The 21639-nt window shown below is 41.3% G+C and overlaps 1 protein-coding gene across 1 annotated transcript in view; it reads left to right on the forward strand.

The window, feature by feature from the left end:
• The first annotated feature begins 1851 nt into the window (after positions 1-1851).
• Akap9 (A-kinase anchoring protein 9) overlaps positions 1852-21639 on the forward strand; it is a 121126-nt gene continuing 101338 nt past the window's right edge. Inside the window, 6 exon segments of the mRNA XM_052721235.1 lie at positions 1852-2079; positions 10436-10651; positions 16521-16568; positions 19367-19420; positions 19726-19887; positions 20556-20711. Of these exon segments, the coding sequence (XP_052577195.1) occupies positions 2032-2079; positions 10436-10651; positions 16521-16568; positions 19367-19420; positions 19726-19887; positions 20556-20711 (684 nt within the window). The 5' untranslated portion in view covers positions 1852-2031.

Raw genomic sequence — 21639 nt, forward strand, 5'->3', positions numbered from 1 at the left:
AAATCAGACCGAACTGGAAAAGCCCAGGTTTAATGGGTAAAGTGCTCCCAGGTGATTCCCGGCCCCTCAGAGAGGAGAACAGGGTGAGAGACCCCCGAAGAACCACAAGTCTTGTTTTCTGGGATGCAGCTGTGGGAGTGGTCTTGAGCCTCTCTGGGGGAGGAGCTGTGTTTGGTGGACTTTGAAGGGGCAGGTTTGGGGAAAGAGATAGGGGAGGGGAGTTGAGGTGGATCTTCCACCAGAACATTCCAGACTCTTTGGGTATAGATAGGGAGGCCAGGGTGCCATGGGTTGAGGTGGAGCTCTCACCCAAACAATATGAATAAATGAATTGTGTGACATGATGTTACAATTGAGCAGGTGTCCTAAGAAACAGAATTAATTTCATGGACTTGCGCTTCTAATAGATGCCATCACACAGTGTCAATGTTACTGAGCTTCCTTTATATATGAAACAGACAGGTATATGATTGTTAATTACTAATGGGAAATACAGAAACAATCTTTCAACTTTAGTAGGACATCATGAACATCTTTAGTTACAAAGAGGGGACAGACTGCAAGAAAGAGTTGACCTCCTGAGCCACTGAGAAAGTAGTGTCCATTAACAAACAGGAAATCTATCAGCTATCCTGGGCTTCCTCCTCCTAGGCAATCAGAATCAACAGATAATCACTCAATCCAAACAGTTGAGAACACTTCATTGTAGATGCAGATCTACACAGGGTGATGGGTGACTGAGAAATCACTCCTCTCCCCACCCCCACTCTCTTTCAATTCTTTTGTTCCTAGGAGGAGGTGTCTAATCTCACACTCTCAATTCCAGTCCTGATTACAGGGCAATAGACTTGATTGTTTTAAATTGGCACAATTATGTTTGAAATACAGGCATCTCTAAATTACAGGTATTGGAAACCTCTTTAGTGTCTGACAGACGGAAGGTTTTTAGTTTCTCCCTTTTCATATGTATGTCCACTTAACACCTCTTTTATGATTAAATTAATATCTTTAGTTTTTACCTGCTAATTTTTCAGTCTACTTTAAATCAAAGAAGCGATCAATCTGAGCCACACTCCAGGAATGTTTTTGAGGGAGGAGAAAGGAAGAAAGGATTGCAGGAGCAGATGGGGGAGGAAAGACAGTTATATTCAATTTATAAGCACGGCTCAATTCAATCTAACAAGTTTATTGGGCACACAATTTCACACTAGTCATTTCCGTGAAAGAAGGGACAAAGGTTTGGGCGTTTTCACACGCCAGGGACAGTCACAAATATTAAGCAGCTCGTCCAAAAACTCCAGGTGAAGTCAGAGAAGAAGCGTAGTTGTTTTCAGGTCATTAACGCTGGAAAGTTAGGGTGGACGGGGTTTGTTCCCAACTCAGATTCCGAACCCGAGCTCCTTTAGGAGCACGGTTGCCAAGGAGAAGCCCCCGGGAGGAGTGTCTCTGCGCTTCAGGGAACAAAGAGCTGGGAGAAGCCTGTGGCAGGCAGCAGGAGCTGTTCTTCCAGCCGGCCTTGGAGGAGACCGCGGGTGGGCGGGAACCGGTGGGGACCAGACCGAGGGACTGGGGGTGTGTGGAAGGAAGGAGTGGGTGCCCTCCGGGTGCCCCTTAGCCTGGGCTGACAGACCACTGCCCGGCGGTCCCGCCCTCGCCCCCGCACTTGCCACCGCGGCTTCTCCTAGCGAGGCAGCCGCTGCTTTCGAATCTGGAAAGGCGCCGCGGTGCGTGGGAAGGCCCGAGGCCCGGGAGGCCAGGCGTCCCGGCGCGGGGCGAGCCCGGCGGGCCGGAGCACCTGCCGGGCCAGGCTCGCGGCTGCGCGGACGGCCCGCCCCGCCCCGTCCTCCCCCGTGTGTTTACGTGGAGACGAAGATGGCGGCGGGGACGGCGGGGCCCGTGCGGCCCGGCACGAGTCGCCCGTGAGCGCCTGGCGTGCCCGGGACGGCCGCGGAGGGAGCTCCGTCCGCCGGCCGGCCGGCGTCTGAGCAGCTCTTTCCTCTCCACCCCGCGCCCGCCTGCCCCGCAGACGCCATGGACGAAGAGGACAGACAGAGGAAGCTGGAAGCCGGCAGGGCTAAGGTAGGAGCGCGGCGGGCGGCCGCAGGCCGTGCGGGGAGGCGGTGTCCGGGGGCGGGGGGCAGAGGCCGGCCCGGGGCTGGGCTGGGGGCCGGGGCCGGGGCCGGGGAGAGCCGCCCCTCTGGCTGCCGCGGAGACCTGGTGACTGCACCGCCGGCCTCCCTTCTCCCGGGGGCCGCACCAAACCCTCCCTCAGCCCGGCTGTAAACTGCTAAGGAATTGCTTTGCAGCCTCCGCCCTTTCACTTTCTGAAGGGAGTTTTGCGATTCCTTCAGGCTTTGTGCTTTTTCTTTCTTTTGAGAGACACCCGTACGCTGATCACCAGCCTGCCGCCTTTAGGTGTCACGCTGGCACTCTTGGGGTGTGTGTGTGTGTGTGTGTGTGTGTGTGTGTGTGTGTGTGTGTGTGTGTGTGTGTGTGATTGGCCTGTGACAGCTGCCTCAGCAGTGGCTGGAGTGTGCCACAAGTGCCAGCTGCGAACTTGGCTACATGTAGGGGCGTTTTTAGAAGCGTTTCTTTGTACATTTGTGTTGGAGGTCTTTGTCATGGCACGCGAGCTTTTGTAGCGCGTGGAATGGAACTTCTGAGCACCGAAAGGTTCTATAAACTAAACAAGACCTATAGAATTGCTGTTTAATGTATTTGCTTTTGCTATGTATTTGGTGAGTTCGATTTTGTGTGGGCGTGCGTGTATGGCAAGATATGTAGACAACCCAGAATTATACGTAGGTATCCTTCAGTGGGCTTAATGAACAATTCAACACAACATGAATTGAATATAATGAGTTCTTTCTGAAATTACCTGTTTGAGCTTACCTTTTGACCTCCTTGCTCCCTAAAATGAAGTTACCTTTAAGATATTAGGTTGCCTTTTTAAAGACCTAATTGTTGGCAGTCATACATTGGGACAATTAAGTTATGTTTTAAACTGTTTTTACTATTGTACTGGCTGGTTTTATGTCAACTTGACACAAGCTAGAGTCATCTGAGAGGAGGGAGCCTCAATTGAGAAAATGCCTGCATAAGATCGGGCTGCAGGCAAGCCTGTAGGGCATTTTCTTAGTGATTGATGGGGAAGAGCCCAGCCCACTGTGGTGGTGCCACTCTGGGCTGGTGGTCCTGGGTTCTTTAAGAAAGCAGTCTGAGCAAGCCATGTGGAGCAAGCTAATAAGCAGCACTGTGGCTTCTGCATCAGCTCCTCCCTTCATGTTCCTGCCCTGTTTGAGTTCTTATCCTGACTTCCTTTGATGATGAGCTGTGATATGGGACTATAAGCCAAATAAAGCCTTTCCAAGTTGCTTTGGTCATGGTCATTTCATCACAGCAATTGTAACCCTAACTAAGACACCTAGGTTCCTTCTTTTCTTCTTCACATTAACAATGGGAAGCGGGTCAGTAATGAATGAAGGGTGACAGTGCAGAGATACAGTGGTACATGCTCAGGATTAGTTTGATACAGAATATGTGCAGTGGCCAGCCTTTTGTTTCTAGAATATGGTTAGTTGACTTTCCCATAAGCACCCTCTATGTAAGGTCAAGATTTAATGTGTCTGCCTGTGTAGCATTCTATAAATGGAGAAAGGGGAATCGGCATCTTTCGAAGCCCACCTTAGCCTGACATTGTGCAACCTGAAGAACTGAGTAAGTTCAGTGCATCGAAGGAATTGGAGATGTAGTGTGCATACCTTTGCAAACTTCAAGGCTCTGATTAGATAGTATTTTCCTGTCCTCACTCCCCGCTCCCCTTCTTTCTTTTTTAACAGTTTTAGACTATAGTCCTGGTGAGCCTAGAGCTCAATGTGTAATCCAAGCTGGCTTCAGACTCAACGGTAATCCTGCCTCCACCTCTGAAGTGCTAAAATGATGCCTGTGAGCCACTACGTCCAGGTAAGGTGTCTTATTGACTATGTCATAATTTCTACTGCCCTCCTAAATATATTCTTTACTAAATATGTGTGAGGCAGTCCTGCTAAGCTTTCTTTACCTTCAGTAGACCTGTTTTATGATGAAATTGCTGCCAATAAATACTTGCTTTATCTTTAAAGTAGAATTCAGATTTGGTTTCTGTGCATGTTTCTTTGTCTTTTGAAAGTCTATGTTTGGGGGCTGGGCGATGACTCAGTGTGTAAAGTGCTTGCTGTCCGAGCATGAGGACCTGGGTTCATATTCCCAGCACCTACAGAAAGCTAACCATGGTGGCATGCATCTGTAACCCAGTGCTTGGGAGACAATGACAGACAGAAGTCCCTGGGACTTCCGATCCACCCTCTAGCCAAAATAGCAAAAACTAAAATAGAAGGTGAAGAGTAATGAGGGACACCAGCCTCGGACTTCTACAAGCACAGGCACGTGCTCCCACACAGCACACAGTTGTGCCTGTGGGGCAACAGTCTTTCTCTTTCAAAGGAATTTTTATCTAGACTTTTGCTTTGTTCTAGAATTGAACCTACTTTTCCCAGGGAGAGATAGATCCATGAGGCATATAAGCAGCCCTGGTTGTGCAGTGTACAAACATATCCTCTGGGTATGACATGAAGAGAATCATTTTCACAGTTGTATGAGTGTGATCGAATATTTTGCAGCCATTAAGTTGGTAGAGCCTGATAGCAAAATGGGAAGTAATACAATCTGTGTCATCAAAAGTGTCACATGGATTTTTCATCTGGATAAACATGCTTCTTTTAATGAGGACTGAAAGACCTGTTGTAAATGTTAACCAGCGGCTGGGGTTGTAGTTGTGCAGTCCAGTGCAAAGCTCTAGATTCAGTCTATATCACAATCATTTAAAAACTAATTATTTGGCAAACTGATATTGGAGTTCTGTCTTATGCCAGAAGTTAAAAATACAGATGAAGCCATGTCTCTGCGCGAGGGTCAGAAAAGGATGCTGAGTAATAAGTTCAATGAGGGTGTAGGTAGTAGGTTAGGGTGATTTATCTTTCATATTTTGGTAAAATGTTTTAAATACTGTCCGTTTCCTGAAACACAGTATATAAAGAATCTCTATTATTATGTTAATGCAGCTTATAATTATCTAACAGATAATAATTATTCAATAAATACTTGCTTATTGAATGAACAGAATAAGAAATGAGTCCTCTATGGGTGCTTCTTTGTAAGTATGGCTATCACATTAGTAATTCAGAACTCTTAGAGAAATTGTTCATTGCTGGCATAAGAAAAGAACATGTAAAATCATTTTCCAAAATCTATTTAGAAGATTGGTTCTCCATATTTCTTATTGGTGCTGCTCACTGTCAGGATGGGTCTTTCCTACTTGGTTAACCCTCTCAGGAAATAACCTCACAGATATACAGTGAATCTCATTAACACCCTATGTGTTTCTAATCTAGTGATGCTTACAATTTAAATTAGTCATCATATCTCCATGTCTCAATTTGTCCACATAACCTTTGGGAAATAACGTTTTTAAACCTAGCACTATTGGTGGGCATCTTCCAACTCATAGTCTTTGTAGAATTATTTTAATTCTATACATATATACTATAGTTTATTCTCCTGCATTGGATTTAGGTTAGTATGAGACATTTCATAAAATATACTATAATCTATATATGACAAGCTATTTTTAAAATGATTATTTATGTGTTCTATATAAATGAAAATTGTTAGTGGAACAACAACTTACCAGTCAATTTACCAAGAAAAAGTTTTAGGAATTGTGGTTTATGAAACTAGGTTATCAAAGATAATAATTACGCCCAATAAGCAAGTAAGAAATAACAGGAAAAATAACTAACACAGAAGATATCTGGGGGAAAGCACTAAAAGCTTGTATAAGTACTGTTTTTACAGTCGCAAGCCATTTCCCCAGCCCTAAAATATTTCTGTTATGATCAGGCAAAAAATGTTCAAATATCATTTTTAAAAATAATAAAACTTTATCAAATCTAGTGTGGTAAAGTGTGTGCTATCTGACATGAATATCATAGAGAAGAGTATGACAGTGTTAACCAGGTTCCCACTTTAGTGTGATCCTGGACCTGTAATATTTTACTCCAGTACTGCTTGTATTATATAGTTGGCATTCTGTATTAATAGGCATTTGTGAATGCCCTTTTTTGTTTTCTCAGGCAAGTTGTGGTGTAGCCCAGGCTGGCCTTGAACTCCTGCTCCTCCTGGTCTGTGCCTCCTGAGTGCTGGGACTGTAGATTTGTGCCAGCAGACGCAGTGGCTCTCCTCTGCACTTTTGCCTTTCTTCTCCTCTGTGCTTGCTGTCAGTCACATTGCTTTGGTTGGCCTTGTTCCTTTCATTTTCCTGATTTCTAATTAGATGTTTTAGATTTGTGATGACTAAAGAACCCAGAAACGGGGTTTTTTAGACTAGTTTGTGAAAACTCCAAGGAGAACAGAGCTCAGGTAATGAGGAGCCGTATCAGCCACTGGACATAGAATAGCTTTGGTTGTGAAAATAGTAGGAACTTTATAAGAATATGTGTTTGTCATGTCTGACCTCTGAAAAGGTTCTTTCCAAGCAGTGCATAGGTATGTTCCTACCAGAGCAATAATAATTATTATGTAAAGAAGTCATTAAAACCTTTACACACACACACACCATACACCACACACACACACACACACACACACACACACACACACACACACACACACACACACACACACACACGGTCTCACTCTGTAGCCCTGGCTGGCCTGGAACTCACTATGTAGACCAAGTTGGTCTCAAACTGAAAAGAGATCTGCCTGCCTCTGCCTCGTGAGTGCTGAGATTAAAGGTGTGTAACCACCTCAGCCAACCCAATTTTAAGAAATCATGCTCAAACTTTTATCTCATTTAATTTTTCACACTTTGATGAAATAATAGTCTGGCCTAGATTAAAAGGTCCTAATGTTAGAAACACATCTTTTGACTCATGAGCTTTGTCAACCCTCAGTGAACACAGCTAAGCAGATTATGAAGTCTTTTATTAAATGACATTATAGAAATTAGCATATTTTCATATCTCATAGGATGTTCTGGAAAGTTTGTTTTGTTTTGTTTTTTTGCTGGGAATGATTTATGTCATTTATGGCATCCTAACTCCTGAGTTTAGCAATACATGATTGTTTAGTCATTTGTTCTTGCTCTGGTTAGAGTGAGACATTGACTTGGGATCTGAACTAGTTCTGGAAGACAAATGTCTGTGGACACAGTATCTTTCCAGTAAATCTTGCAACTATTTCTGTGACTACATATGTTAACATTTTTATAATTGGCTTCCAAATGGCAAACACAGATGGCTGGTGTCTGAATTTCCAGCATGTTTTAGAATAAATGTTTTCTCAGTGAATTAAAGTGTATCATTTCAGCGTCAGGTGGCTACCTAATTGAATAGCTTTTTACTTATCTGTTAACTTACCATTTTCAGTTTTAAAATAAAAATAACTTAAATAGCCAAAAGAAACTGAATATAATATGATCTTTTTTTTCATTTTCAATTAAACAGAATTTTTGCCAGAAAGCTGTTGTATATATTATTTTTCTGAGAATTTGAATTTTTAATTTTTTTTAGAAAAGAGGACGATTATAGTAGGAAGGATAGTTCTTTGTTTTCCATTAATTTAATGAGTAATGAGAATATTTTTTATCCAATCTGAAGCTATGGGACTTTTAGAGTTGATAGAGTTGGGCATGCCTGTGTTATGTCATCTCAGTTATCAAGAGGTGTCTTCCCTAAGTGATGGTTTCCTTCTTTCATTCCACATACACTTACTGAGTACTGTTCTAGGTATTGAGTATAAAGAATTGAACTAAAGTCTTTGCCCTCATGGAGCCTTGTGCTTAGTTAACCCCCCACCCCCAAGAAGACCTCATATACTCAACTAAAACAGACTGAAAGCAATGTATTTGTAATTTTATGTCTTTAGAAGCTGCCCATCCAGATGCAGTTGTAGAATCGACTTACGTATATGTCTGTGTATGTCTTGTCCATGGGATTCAGTAGTGCATTCTGTTGCCTCTGCTTTTCAGTCAACCTTTCCATAATTGGGTGTTTTTGTTTTGCTTTTTTCTATGTGCTTATACATCTGAATAAACACTAGATATAGATAATGATATGCACTAAAATGATTGGAGTTTGAAACAAAATCTTGATCCTAAAATCTTCTGCTGTTAATGTATTTAAATGAGAGCATGGTAGTGTAAGCAGCTTCTGAAATATGCTTGTAAGAACACTATTCTTAATATTTTTTTGTCATTGCATTCTCCCTGAGGGAACTTTTCTTATTAAATGATGAGCCTGGACTTTTGTTTCTGTTCACAGATAGTATTTTAATAGCAATCCAGCCAGTTTATTTTTAAGACTGAATCTCTATCCTACAACGCACTCTAAGTGTATTCCAGGGGCTTAATACTCTACAAAGAGGCAGCTGACTGTGCACCTGTTCTTCAAGCAGATAAGAAATAGAGTAACTGCGGAGTTGCTAAATAACTCAGGAGAACCCTGGTGCAGTGTATTTTCATATTGCATGGCACTAGTAGCTGCTATATGGGAGTGCTGAATGAATGTCTTTAAAATATAGGGCATCCATATGTGTATTTTTCTATAGTTGGTAAAGTTTAAAAATACTTCATTATTTATTCATAGTGTTTGTCATATATTTTGATAGTAATATTAACATCATTAATGATACTGTATTAGCATATTTTATAACTTATCAGCTATCTTTGTAATTAGTATAGTTAATAGTTATAGTAATTCTAGTAGTATAGTTTTTTTGAAGGTTCTAGGTCTTATTTTTGTTTTTCTTTGTTGTGATTAAAGAGCTCAAGTTTAAGAAGTGGTGGTTAGTATTTGTTTCATATAAAGAAATTTTATAAAAGAAGATATTTAGGCTGGGGAGATGGCTCAGTATGTAAGTGCTTTTTTGTGCAAGCAAAGTCCCCAGCATCCATGTGCAAAGCCAGGCATGGTGGTGTGAGTCTATAATCTCATCTCGAGGGTAACGGTCGGGGGGTGGGGTAGGGAGACATAGATGGAGGCAGGGGGATGCCTGGAACTTGCTGGCCAGCCTACGTAGCCAACACTATGAGTAGTAAGTGATACAGGATGGTACCTGAAGTCAACCTTTGGCCTCACATGCACACTCAGGCAAGCACACCTGCACACACATGCACACACACACTACTCACAAGCACACTCAAAGAGAAATTAAATATAGGGGAAAACACCTGTAGTGCAAGTCGTGAAACACCCCAAAGTTGTTACACATTTTCTTTCAAGATTTAATTATGGCTGTGAGTGTAGTGTTACTAAAATCCAAGCTAGCTGTAATTGTTGATGGTTGAAGCCTGAACCCGCTTTGTCTCTAGAAAGAAGAGGTGTAGATAATTTTCTTTTCATAATAACTGTACTGTGATACTGTTTTATAGCAACTACTCTATCATAAGGATTGTCATGAGTGTTTTGCATCAATATTTTCAATAAGGGTTCCACATAGTTCACCCATCATTGAGTTGTATATGGGATAATAATTCTGACTAGATGATGGTATTTTATGTGTGTCCTGGTTCAGTGGTCAAAACATTGTATAATATTAAAGAAGACTTTTACCTTTTACATTTTTTTCTTTCTGCCATGGTAGCAGAAAGTGTGTGCTGCTCTTTTATCCCTAAATGTCTTTATACTCATCCAGTTTTCTTATATCTTTCATCAGCGTTTAACGTTTTAATGATAGCTGTGCCCTTGTTTTGATTTTTGTTGGCTACTTTAAAAAAAAAAGAAATCACAAGTAGTCCTGACTTTTAATTTATAGCAGGATTAAACATGTCTTTAAAAAATAAACTTAAATAAGAAAGGCAGTAGATGGTAAGTAGATTATATGACTAGGCGGCACTAGGCTGTGGGATTCCTGACGATGGTGATAGGCAAATGCTTGAGGACTAGAAAAATCAGTCTCAGGAATTGGAATTATTTCTATTCCTTCCTTTATAGATAAGGCCACAAACCACACTTAGAGGTAAATCTTTTGGCACAAGCTAATTATCTTTAGTTGAAAGTTAAAGTCCCAGACAACCCATGAAGGACTCACTTGACCTTGTGTGTGCCACAGTTTGAAATCCACAGATGATCCTCCGAGTGCCTCCCTATCCATCTTCTGACTCTGGGCTGAGTTTCTTCCTTTCAGACATTTTCATTTCTTATTCCTGATTCAGAAACAACCAGTTTCTTTGCAGTGCAATAGTAATTACTCTATTAAGGACGGGACAAGTGTCCTTTGTTTTGTCACTCATTTTTAGTGATAGTTTGAGTTTAATAAAGTGACCCAGAGCTTTAATAATGATAAAAAAAAAAAAAACTTAGATGGTAATGCCGCTTTCTTTTTTTCCCCCCTATAGCTTGCTCAGTATCGACAAAGAAAAGCCCGACCTGATGGGCAGAATCCTAAGAAGCAAAAGAAGAAAAAAATTTCAAGCTTAAATATTAATCAACAGAATGATGAGACATCCATAAATAGTTCTCAATGCGTAGAATCAGCCGGGAATCCTGATTCTACCAGAATGAGAGCTCTTCCCAGTGGACAAATAGGAAATCATGATCAGGTCTTTGTTGAAGTGAGTGCTTCCAGATTTTCAGCCCAGTTCTGAGTGGAACGGCAGTGTAATGAGAGTGGCCATCAGCACGCTGTGCAGTTTATGACTTTTATCCCTTCCTGCAGACTTCAGGAGTATGGTAGTAACTAGACCTAAAATATTTAGTAACCTCTCTGAGTGAGTCTCGTGAGCTTCATTCAACAGATACTTATTGACACGAGGCAAAGATGAGGAAGGCAGATATAAAGAACGTCAGTGTGTTCCTATCACACCTGTGCAGCAACAGTGCACCTGCCTCTCAAGAGGAGGGGGGGTGGTGGTGCCAAAGTCAGCCGTGCGTATGTTACTGGGGAATATAAAAAAAGTATGAGTAGGAGTCAGCTAGAAGTAAAAAAAAAAGCAAGGGACGCAACCTCTGTGCAGAAAGAAATACATTTGCAAAGATGAAAAGTGGTGTGCTGTGTGATCTGAAAACAGGAGATTCTATTTCATATGGATCCCAAAGTGATGGGATAGGGTGGTGGTAATTGTGTGGGTTTGGAAATTGTACTCAGCCCAATTCCATAGAAAGTGCCCAGTGAATCCTAATTTCCCGAGCCACCCTCCCCCTTGTTTTATGGTGCAACTTTCTGAAATGGGGGTGGTGGTGGTGGTGGTGGTGGTGGTGGTGGTGGTGGTGGTGGTGGTGGTGGTGGTGGTGGTGGTTAAAATGGACTAAAATGGCTGGTAGGTGGTTGGTTCACTAGCCAATACCAGAAATAGAGGGATGAGTTGCTCAGGAGAGTATTGGGAGGATGGATATTACTTGAATTTTATGCTACAGCATGTTTATGTAGAAATGTTTATGTAGAAATAGGATTAGAGTAGATAGAGATTATATTAGTGAGAGTTTCTGTTGCTGCAACAAAATACCGTGACCAAAAAGCCAGTTGGGGAGGAAAGCATTTATTTATTTGACTTATACTTCCACATTGCTGTTCATCAGTGAAGGAAGTCAGGACAGGAACTCAGACAGGACAGGAGCTGATGCAGAGGCCATGGAGGGGTACTGCTTACTGGCTTGCTTCCTCTGGCTTGCTCAGCCTGCTTTATTATAGAACCCAGGACCCGCAGCCCAGGGATGGCACCACCTACTATGGGCTGGGCTCTCCCCCACTGATCACTAAGTGAGAAAACGCTTTACAGCTGGATCTCACAGAGGCATTTCCTCAACTGAGGCTCCTTCCTCTGATGACTCTCGCTTGTGTCAAGTTGACACACAACCAGTCAGTCCAGGGATTTAAGCTTTGCTCACTACCCAGGTGACATGTTATATTCCTCATAATAAATGCAGTCACTTGGAAGTATGGGAATATGGTTTCAAAAGAAGAGTGGGGAGCTGAGGTTGGTAGCACATATCAGAAACTTCAGCATGTGGGAGACTGAAGTGGGATTTCCTAGCTTTATCTCTGATGTTGTAATAAATACCCCAATAAAGACAACTTAGGGGGAGAAAGTTTGACTTAGGATTCCAGCTTCTTGTCCACCATTGCAGGGAAGTCAAACTCAAGGTAGCCAATCCTATTGCATCTAACAACCCAGAGAGAGTGAATGCACGTATGCTAGTGTTCAGCTCCCTTCCCGCTCTTTACTCTTAGACAGTCTAGGACCCAAGCCCAGGGGAATAGTGCTACATAGAGTGGGCTCCGACTTTCTATATCACTTAACCCAATTAAGAAAAATTCTCACAGGCATGTCCACAGGCACGCCCTCATGTAGGTGAGTCTCATTGAGACTCCCCAGGTGATTCTAGGTTGTGTCTAGTTGACAGTTGAAGCTAAACGTCATAGGGGAGAGAGGGAGGGCTGGGGAGGCAGAGGCATGCCTGGGCTATGTAGTGAGACTCTGTAGAGGGGGAGGGGGAGAAAGAGCAGAGGGAGACACACTGAAAATACAACTATGTACTGTGTAACAAGCATTTGTGCTTTACATGTAGGCAGTTTTACTTACATGCCTCAGTTGTATTCTGTAAAGCTGTTCCAGTGATGAGTTAGTATACACTGAGCCATTCTTCCTAAGGAAATCAGGGCTAGAGTCCTGTGAGCCACTGGTCCTGTGGTGTTAAAGAGCTGGTACAAGGCTGGCAAGTAGTGAGTACTTACTTCGTGGTAAAGGCACTTTCTGCATGAGCATGGTGACCTGAGTTCAATTCCCAGAACCCACGAAAAGGTGAAAGGAAATTGTTTCCCAAAATTGTCCTTTGAACCTCACATTTGCCATGGTGTACAATGCACATACAACATAATAAATAAATTAAGGTATATAATTAAAACAGTAGTTGTTACATTGCCTGTTTATGTGTATTTATGTTTCAAGACTCCTTATACAGTATATGTTGTTGAATCCTTAGAACTGAAGTGTGATTAACATGTAGGCATTGAGTAAGAGGACTTGAAACAGAAATATACACACATACACACACACTAGAGACCATGCCTGAGCAAAACTTAACTAATACACCTTCCCTCCATAAGACACATCACAACATTGCTGTTCTCAGAAACACTGGGCAGCACTTAAACTTTATACTTGGGGTCATTTTTAAGCGGTGAAATCACCAATTAAAAAGTGCCAAAATGTGCCACTATGTACCCTGGAGGATACTGACTTCACATTGTCAGAAACAGGAGAGCAAATGTTGCCCTGTTCTGTGTCATATAGTATTATCTACCTTGGATCACTCTAAATTTTCCCTGTTCTGCTCATGTCCTCAAATGAACTCGTAGATGTTATGAGTATTGATTTGGGGGCCAGCAAATAAATTTTATTAAGGAGGTGAGTTCATGAAGGCAAGAGTCTGAATAATGAAAACCAGATATTCGTAGATAGGTAATCTGTAAATATTATCTCATGGGTTTTTTATCTTTATAGTATACTTTGATGCACTAAATTTTTAATTTTTGAAAAGAAATGGTGAGAGGCTAGTAAAATGATTTAATGAATAAAATCACTTGCTGCATGGACATCATGGCACATACCTCTAATCCCAGCACTAGAGAGGCAGAGGCAGGAGGATCTCTGTGAGTTTCGGACCGACCTGGCCTAGAAAGTAAGTTCCAGGACAGTCAGAGCTACACAGTGAAATCCTCTCTGGGGAACAAACAAAAACAAAGAATAAATACATGAAAATACCTTGTTGCCAAGCCTGATGGCCTGAATTCCATTCCCAGGACCCACGTGGTGAAAGGAGAGAACCAACTCCTGAAAGTTGTCGTATCCCCTGCGTGTAATGTGTTTTGAATTGTTTGGAGGGAACATTCAGCCTCCACATTCCCCCTCCTGGAGTATTTGCTTAGCTTGTGTAGTGTCGTATATTTAGGGCTTTCTTTAGATGAACCTCCTTCATATAGAGGAGGTTCCTTTCCACTTTGCATCGTTGAGTGTTTTTATGTATTTATTTATTTTGCAGTACTGGGGTTCGACCCCAGGCCTTGTGAATGCTCAACAAATACTTTACCATGGAGGTACATCCCCAGCCCCCAGTAAATACTTTTGTCATGAAAGACTGTTAAATTTTGTGGGTTTTTTTTTTCTCTAGCTGTTGAGATGATGTTAATTTAAAAGGACTGTTAATATGGGTGAAAGCCGCTAGGAAACATGAGACCAGCCCTTTAGTCCCTTAACTTTTCATTCAGTGGTGTCTGGTAGTCTTGCTGCTTTCAGGACGGATGTGACTGATGTGATTTGGTTTGCTGCTGCTTCCCTGTTCTGTGGTTGCATCCTCCCAGGGACGTTTTGCTCAGAGTTTTTGTTGCTGATAAATTACTTTAGCATTATTTCCTTTAGTTATTTGACACACAGCATTTAAAATACCCAATTTTAAGTTTGTGCCTGTTAAATCATAATCTGTGTATCTTCAAGAGCAGTTTCTATTGACCAATATTTTTCTTTTGACCAGGCCATACTCTCCCATTCCTTTGTGTGCCTTGTAATTTTTTAAATAAACATTTTAAATAATATGGCAACTCTGGCATAGGATTTGGTTTCAAGATGGATATTTTTAATTATGGTATATTGATACTTGGATTCTTTACTGTAGTTTACCGTTTACTGTATTTTATCATTTTGAATGCAATAACTTGTTAATCTTCTTTTTTCTTTTTTTGAGACAAGATCTCTCTGTATAGCCTGCCTCTGCCTCCTGAGTGCTGGGATTAAAGGTGTATACCACCATGCCCGGCAAATCATTCCATTTATTCTTTCTTTGAGGGGGTTGGTTTTCTTGAGACAGGATTTTTCTGTGTGGCCCTGGCTGACCTGGTCCTCGCTATGTATACCAGGCTGGCCTCAAACTTACAGAGATCTACCTGCCTCTGCCTCCTGAGTGCTGGGATTAAAGGTGTGCACCACCACCGCCCAGCTAGTCTGTTTATGTGTGGTACCAGTTTTTAATGTACATTGTGTTCTTAGTTGTCTTATAGAGGGATTATGTCACAGAAATCTTTAGATTTAGAAGAGAACCTCAGGCCAGGGACATGACTTCAGTCCCTAGAACTCCCATCAAAATGCTGAGAACGGTGGCCAACACGTAATCCCAGTGCTGGGAGATGTACCGAAGCGTTCCTGGGCTCAGTGAGAGACCCTGTCTCAAAGCAGATCAGCAGCCATCCTGAGGATGACACAGAAGTAGTCCTCTGACCTCTATGTGTGTGCACACATGCACACACACACACAGTCACACATGAATAAATAAATAAGTGAGCAGAGCCTCATGAGTTAGGAACCATTGTTTTAGGATTTTAGACTAGAGACAAGCTATTTTTTTTTTTTCCTGCCAGCAGTTACTACTTCTTGGAAAGGCCTTTGCAGAACTTGATCCTGAATGTTAAATAATATTTCTGTCGGAATAGATGAGGAATTAGACAGTGATAGTTAATAATTATAAACTCTCTGAGTTTTATGTTAGAGGGTGTGTGTGTGTGTGTGTGTGTGTGTGTGTGTGTGTAACAGTAAAACAGCACTTTGGGAATTAGAAAAATTAGGATTTTTTTTTTTTATTCTATTTCCCATGTCACACTTGAGAGTGTGACACACTTTGAATGCCACTGACCTTATACCCAAATTCTGGAACAAAGCAAAAATGTTTAATTTTTATTTTATTATTTTATATGAATGGATATTTTGGCTATAAGGGTTTATGCTTGCTTCTGATATGTGCAGTGCCCATGGAGGCCAGAAGAGAGCATCAGGTCCCTTGGAACTGGAGTTACAGCTGCTTGTGGGCCTCCATATGGGTGCTGGACCCTTTCTTGGCAAGAGCAGCAAGTGCTCTCAACTGCTGAGCCATCTCTCTAGTCTCCTGCAGATGTTTTAAGAGAATGCTTTTTAAGCTGTAAAAGCATTATAACAACAAAAGGTGTTATTTCTTTTCAAGTAGTTACTTTTAGCATCAAGATCTGATAATACTCCTGCAGAAATGACACTTCTGATAGTAGCATTTAGAACCCTGTTTTATTTATGAGTTGTAAAGTTTAGAGAAATCGGGCGGGAGGAGGGAGGAGAGGGGGATCTGTGGTTGGTATGTAAAATGAATAGAAAATTTCTTAATAATAAAAATTTTAAAAAGTTTAGAAAAATCATACTTCGGTGATTTTGGCTTACAGGAGTAGTACTGTGTATAAGAACATGTTCTCTTAATTTTTTTTATATGGAGAAAAATTTACAGCTTAGACACTGATTCATAAGTGAAATTTTAAAGGTCTGAATAACTTGTACTAGGTTTGGTGGTGTCTTGTCTGGTTTTAGTAGCATTTTATGTAGTAGTTTTCACTATGCTGCCTACAGTAGTTGCTCAGTGGAAGTAAAATATGGGGGAAAGGCATGATTGTAAATTGTTTTACTTTTCTTTTAGCATGAAAGTGAAGTTTCAACCACGGCAGATGATTCTAGTTCATTAGAGGTAAGATTAATATGTCATAATTTCAAATGCTGTAATAAAAATAGTCATTTTATCACTAGAAGTGTTTGTTTCTTGTACATTTTACATGCTTCTGTTGCATTTCTATAAATATGATAAAATAACAACAGCATGATCAGTTGGCAAACTACAGGTAATGCTCTCCTGCTGTCGTCACGGGGTTAGCTGACATATTAATTATCCCCTAGTTTTTTCTTTAAATATTTAGAAATTCTGGTTAGTTTCTGGGAAAGACTTTGATGCTGGGTTTCTAGATGTAAGACCACTGTGGACCCATCTTATTTAGCACAGCAAATTTTTTTTGATAATTTGTTTTGAGTTAAGCTTTTCACAAATGTTTGGGTTTGCATTAACCTTATGGACTTTTTTATTGGCACTAATGCTGTGGTGGTGACTAGGTGAGGAACTGTTAGGTAGACGTGACCTCTTTATGACGTGCCTTTTATGCGGTGGTGATAAATGTGTGTCATTTCTTAGTTTTTTAAATATGATCACCATTTCTTTGGTCCAGAGTTAGAGAACATGAAAACCTTTCTCTTACTCTAAATGTCTCCTCAATTAGTGTATTTCATAAGTTTCAGTGTGTTGCTGGTTTCTATTAGAAAAACTCTTTATGCTTAAATTAACATAGCACAATTTTATATTAATAATAAATTTGATACTTAACAAATTTAATGTATTTTGGAGCTAAGAATATACTTACTAGTAGACTGGCCAGGAAGATAACCAACAATGAATAAATAAATGGGTATCTGATTCGCACTATGTAAAATTCCTCTGTGGTCAGTATGGATTTAAAATCACAGCCTCTAAAAACTACCATTCAAGAATACTATGCCAAAAAAGTTACCTTTTAAAATAGGAGAAGTTGAGACTTTTAAAGCTAAGTACAAACTAAAGCCATTCATGTCAACCAAGATAGCAGTGTAAAAGATACTCTCACAAGTCCCACACACAGACAACAACAGAGACAGTCTCAGTCACAAAAGGACAGGAAAGAGTAACCATAGAAAGAGTAGGTGAGCTGAGGAAAAATGGTAAAAGCCGTTCATGTCTCACTCTGCAAATCAGTAAACACCTAATATGGATGGGGGAACAAAAACCAAACCAAAACAAGAAAACTTGAAACACCATAAAACAATCAGCAGACTTATAGGAAATAGCAAGTGTTCTCAATAATAGCTCTAATTGTAAATAGTCTCTAATTTTCATTATAAGACACAATTGGCTGACTAACAAAACAAACAAGACACTCATTTGTTGTCTGTGAGAAATACATCTCACTGGCAAAGACACACTAGACTGAAAATGTATCAGAGTCCATATGCCAGGCAAGAGGAAGCTTCAGCAACAACACAGGAGTGGGTGAACTCATTCCTGACAAAGTGCACTTTATGTCCAAGTTCATTAGAAAGGGTAAAGAAGGCTGCTGCATGTTCACAAAGCAGGAACAATCCTTTCTAGTTCTTGGAGCCTTTCAGTTGCCTGAGAGAGTGACTGCCCTTTAAGAGATGGAGCCCTTTAAGAACTTGACCATTTTCATGTTTGATCATCACTAGTTGGTCTCTAATGCTTCTGATGCCTTAGTCTGGACTGGCTATCAGATCCTGGCAGGTAAAGTACTGACTCATTCCCAGCCTTCAGTACTCTGACTTTGGTGGAGCTGGGTATTGCTATGACCAAGGTTAACATCTTAAACAATTTGGGAACCATTGCCAAATGTGGTGCTAAATAAAGCATTTATGGAAGCTCTTTAGGTTGGTGCAAACATTTCTGTGATTAGACAGTTGGGTTTCGGCTTTTAGCATGCCTGTCTGGAGGCAGAGAAAGCAGTCGTGGTCATAAAACGTGATGATGAGCAGTGTACTTAAGAGCCTTCTACTGGGGGCTCCTTCATTGTGCCTGTCAACCAAAGTAGCCTGTTGGCTGGGCTATCAAAGTGATCTTTCATCTCAGAGAATACCAGACAGATGTAGAAGAGAGGTAAGTCAAAGAAGTGATGAAAAAGCCTTTTCAGGGGCCGGGGAGATGGCTTAGTCCGTAAAGTACTTGCTGTACAAGCTTGAGGTCCTGGGTTTGGTTCCTCAGGACCCATGTTAAAGCCAGGTGTGGTTGTTAGTTTCTGTGATCACAGCACTGGGGAGGCCTAGACAGGAGGGTCCCTGGGGCTTTGAGGCCAGCCAGTCCAGCTGAATCAGTGAGTTCCAGGTTCAGTGAGACTCCCTGTCTCCAGGAATAAGATGGAGAGTGATTGAGAAGACACCTGAATTGAACTCTGACCTCACATACATACACTCGAAAGCCATAGCTGTCCATGGTCTATCCAGTTACCCTTTCTATGGAGATGCAGTATGAGGGAAATCAGTGGTGGTTGGAAGAGAAGAAGGTGTATTGTAAGCACTCAGGTGTTTGAGGAATGATTAGCCTTTGAACGTAGTATGTCTTTTTGATGCTTGAACTAATTTTAAATGAATCACTATATATGGTTTTGCCAATAAGGCTTTTTATTTCAGTCATAAAAAGACTGAACTGGGGGAGGGCAATGACTGAATACAGTGCTTACCACACAAGCTTGAGCTTGGATCCCTAACACCCACATAAAAAGTCTGAAAATGTGGATCTCTAGTCCCTCACTGGGGAGGCAGAGATGGAGGATCCTGGGGCTAGCTGGCAAGTAAGTGTAGCTGAATTTGCGGTCCCCACGCTCAGTGAAATACTCTTGTCAGATAAACTACATTCAGTTTAAGATCATAATATACCAAGAGATTGTTTTTATACAGATAAATGGCTGCTGTTTTGTGACAGAAACCGGAGAGTCTACAGATTTATTACGGGTACAGTATTTAAACACTCACGATACTAATGTTTTATACGCGCGTAAAGGCACCCAGCTTACTAACCAAGCTTTTCCTGCATGGACTCCTGTTTGTTTTTAATATCTAACCAAAACAATCATCTTTTTATAGTGCAGAAATTCTGTTTATGCTGTTAAAGTATATGTCTCATTAATAACAAAGCAGGTTTCTGTACTAACAAACTGCAGGAGGTAGGAATGTTTTAAAATGACTTAGCTGTGGAATTTTAAATTCCTGAGGAATGTTGCTAGTACTGAATTATTAAAAACCTTGGATTGATTTAGGAAGAAGAACTTGGCATTGACAATTCTCATTCAGAACAGGAAGCTCAGTCCAGTCAGACCTGTCTCAAAATGATGAAAAATGAATTGGCTGGAAAACAGCACGAGATTGAAGAACTAACTCAACAGCTGGAAGAGATGAGTGGGACTGAAGTTCTGAAGCGGGTGCGCTCACTTCCTACGGCTCTGCTTTGTTACACATGTGAATGGTAGTCAGTGTGTGCTCTGTACACACGGGCCTTTGCTATGGCAACTTCGGTCATTTCATAATTTTTGTTCTTGTGCATAGATAGCTTAAACAAGCCCATTTAAAATGAGACACAGCTGAAATATTTGGACTTTTAAATTTAACTGTGTAAAGTAGCTAGAGTGAAATCACTCCCGTTTGTATAATCTGAGAGAAAATTGGTGGGAACCACAAAAAAAGTGTGACTTAAACCCATAAAGAGTGTCAGCAAGTCCTTGTGAGTCACTTGCTGGCCACAGTGGCACCTGCTAAGCAGGGAAGTCAGGATGAAGTCGATGAAGCGGGCCACCTTGAAAATAACAGCAGGCTTCCATCCCATCCTCTTCAGAAACAAGCCTGCTTAAATGTGTCTGCTGGTGTTACCTGGAAACACACGGGGGCACTCCAGAGTATAAAGGTGCTTCTTCTATAAGAAAAGATGGACAAGTCAACCCACATATGTTCTCTTCCTCAATGCAGATACATGTTTTCAAAGTCAGTTTTGAAATAAAACTAATTTGGACAGGCCAGTAGCTTTCATGGAAGATTATTTATTTTGAACAAACCCTAAAAGCTGACATTTACAGTTTTCCCTTGTCTCTCTTAGCTACAGGAATTTGAGGCTGCTGTTAAACAAAGAGACTGCATCATTACTCAGCTCATTGCCAACTTGCAGCAAGCGACAAAAGAAAAGGATGAGACAATGAAAGAATTTCTAGAGTTGACAGAGCAAAGTAAAAAATTACAGATTCAATTCCAGCACGTAAGTATTACAACAAGTTTATTGGTTAGTTAGAGTTAGTTTATTAGAGTTAGTTCTTCACTTTCCAGCACAAATCAATACTATGAAGCCATTTGCTTCCTTAAGTGTACTAAAAGAAGTACTTTAGTGTACTGAAAAACCTGGTAAATTTGTGTTGTTATAGTAACCAATAATTTTTTGTTTGTTTGTTTTATTTTTTTGAGACAGGGTTTCTCTGTGTAGCTTTGCGCCTTTCCTGGGACTCACTTGGTAGCCCAGGCTGGCCTCGAACTCACAGCGATCCGCCTGCCTCTGCCTCCCGAGTGCTGGGATTAAAGCTGAATGCATTTTTGCAGATGACACCCTTTAGTTGCATTGGGCCTTTGCAGTCCTGGCATGGCTTTGGTTAGGTTCTAGATGGTAACTGGACCTACACCTTCCAGTTTCTCTATGTTTACCTTGGGAATCCATCCTGGCTAGTTTTCTGTCAGCTCGATCTAAGCTAGAGTTATCTGAAAGAAGGGAACCTCAATTGAGAAAATGCCTCCATAACATCAGGCTGTGAGGTATTTTCTTAATTAGTGATTGGTTGGGGAGGGCTCAGCCCATTATGAGTGTGGGGAGGTGATCCTGCATTCTATAAGAAAGCAGGCTGACCAAGCTATAAGAAGCAAGCCAGCAAGCAGCATCCTCCATGGCCTCTGCATCAGCTCCTGCCTCCAGGTTCCTGCCTGCTTGAGTTCCTGTCCTGACTTCCTTTGATGATGAACTATGATGTAGAAGTATAAGGCATGTAAACCCTCTCCTCCCCAACTTGTTTTGGCCATGGTGTTTCATCATTCAGCAATAGTAACCCTGACTAACACAGAATCTGATTGCACTGATCAGAGTTTGATAGCAAGTAATACACAACAACTTGAAATATCTTAAGCCAGAGAGTTTAATATAA

This window comes from Peromyscus californicus, unplaced genomic scaffold (assembly GCF_007827085.1).
Source record: "Peromyscus californicus insignis strain IS unplaced genomic scaffold, ASM782708v3 Scaffold_6__1_contigs__length_162567912, whole genome shotgun sequence".
In the NCBI taxonomy this organism is placed as follows: domain Eukaryota; kingdom Metazoa; phylum Chordata; class Mammalia; order Rodentia; family Cricetidae; genus Peromyscus; species Peromyscus californicus.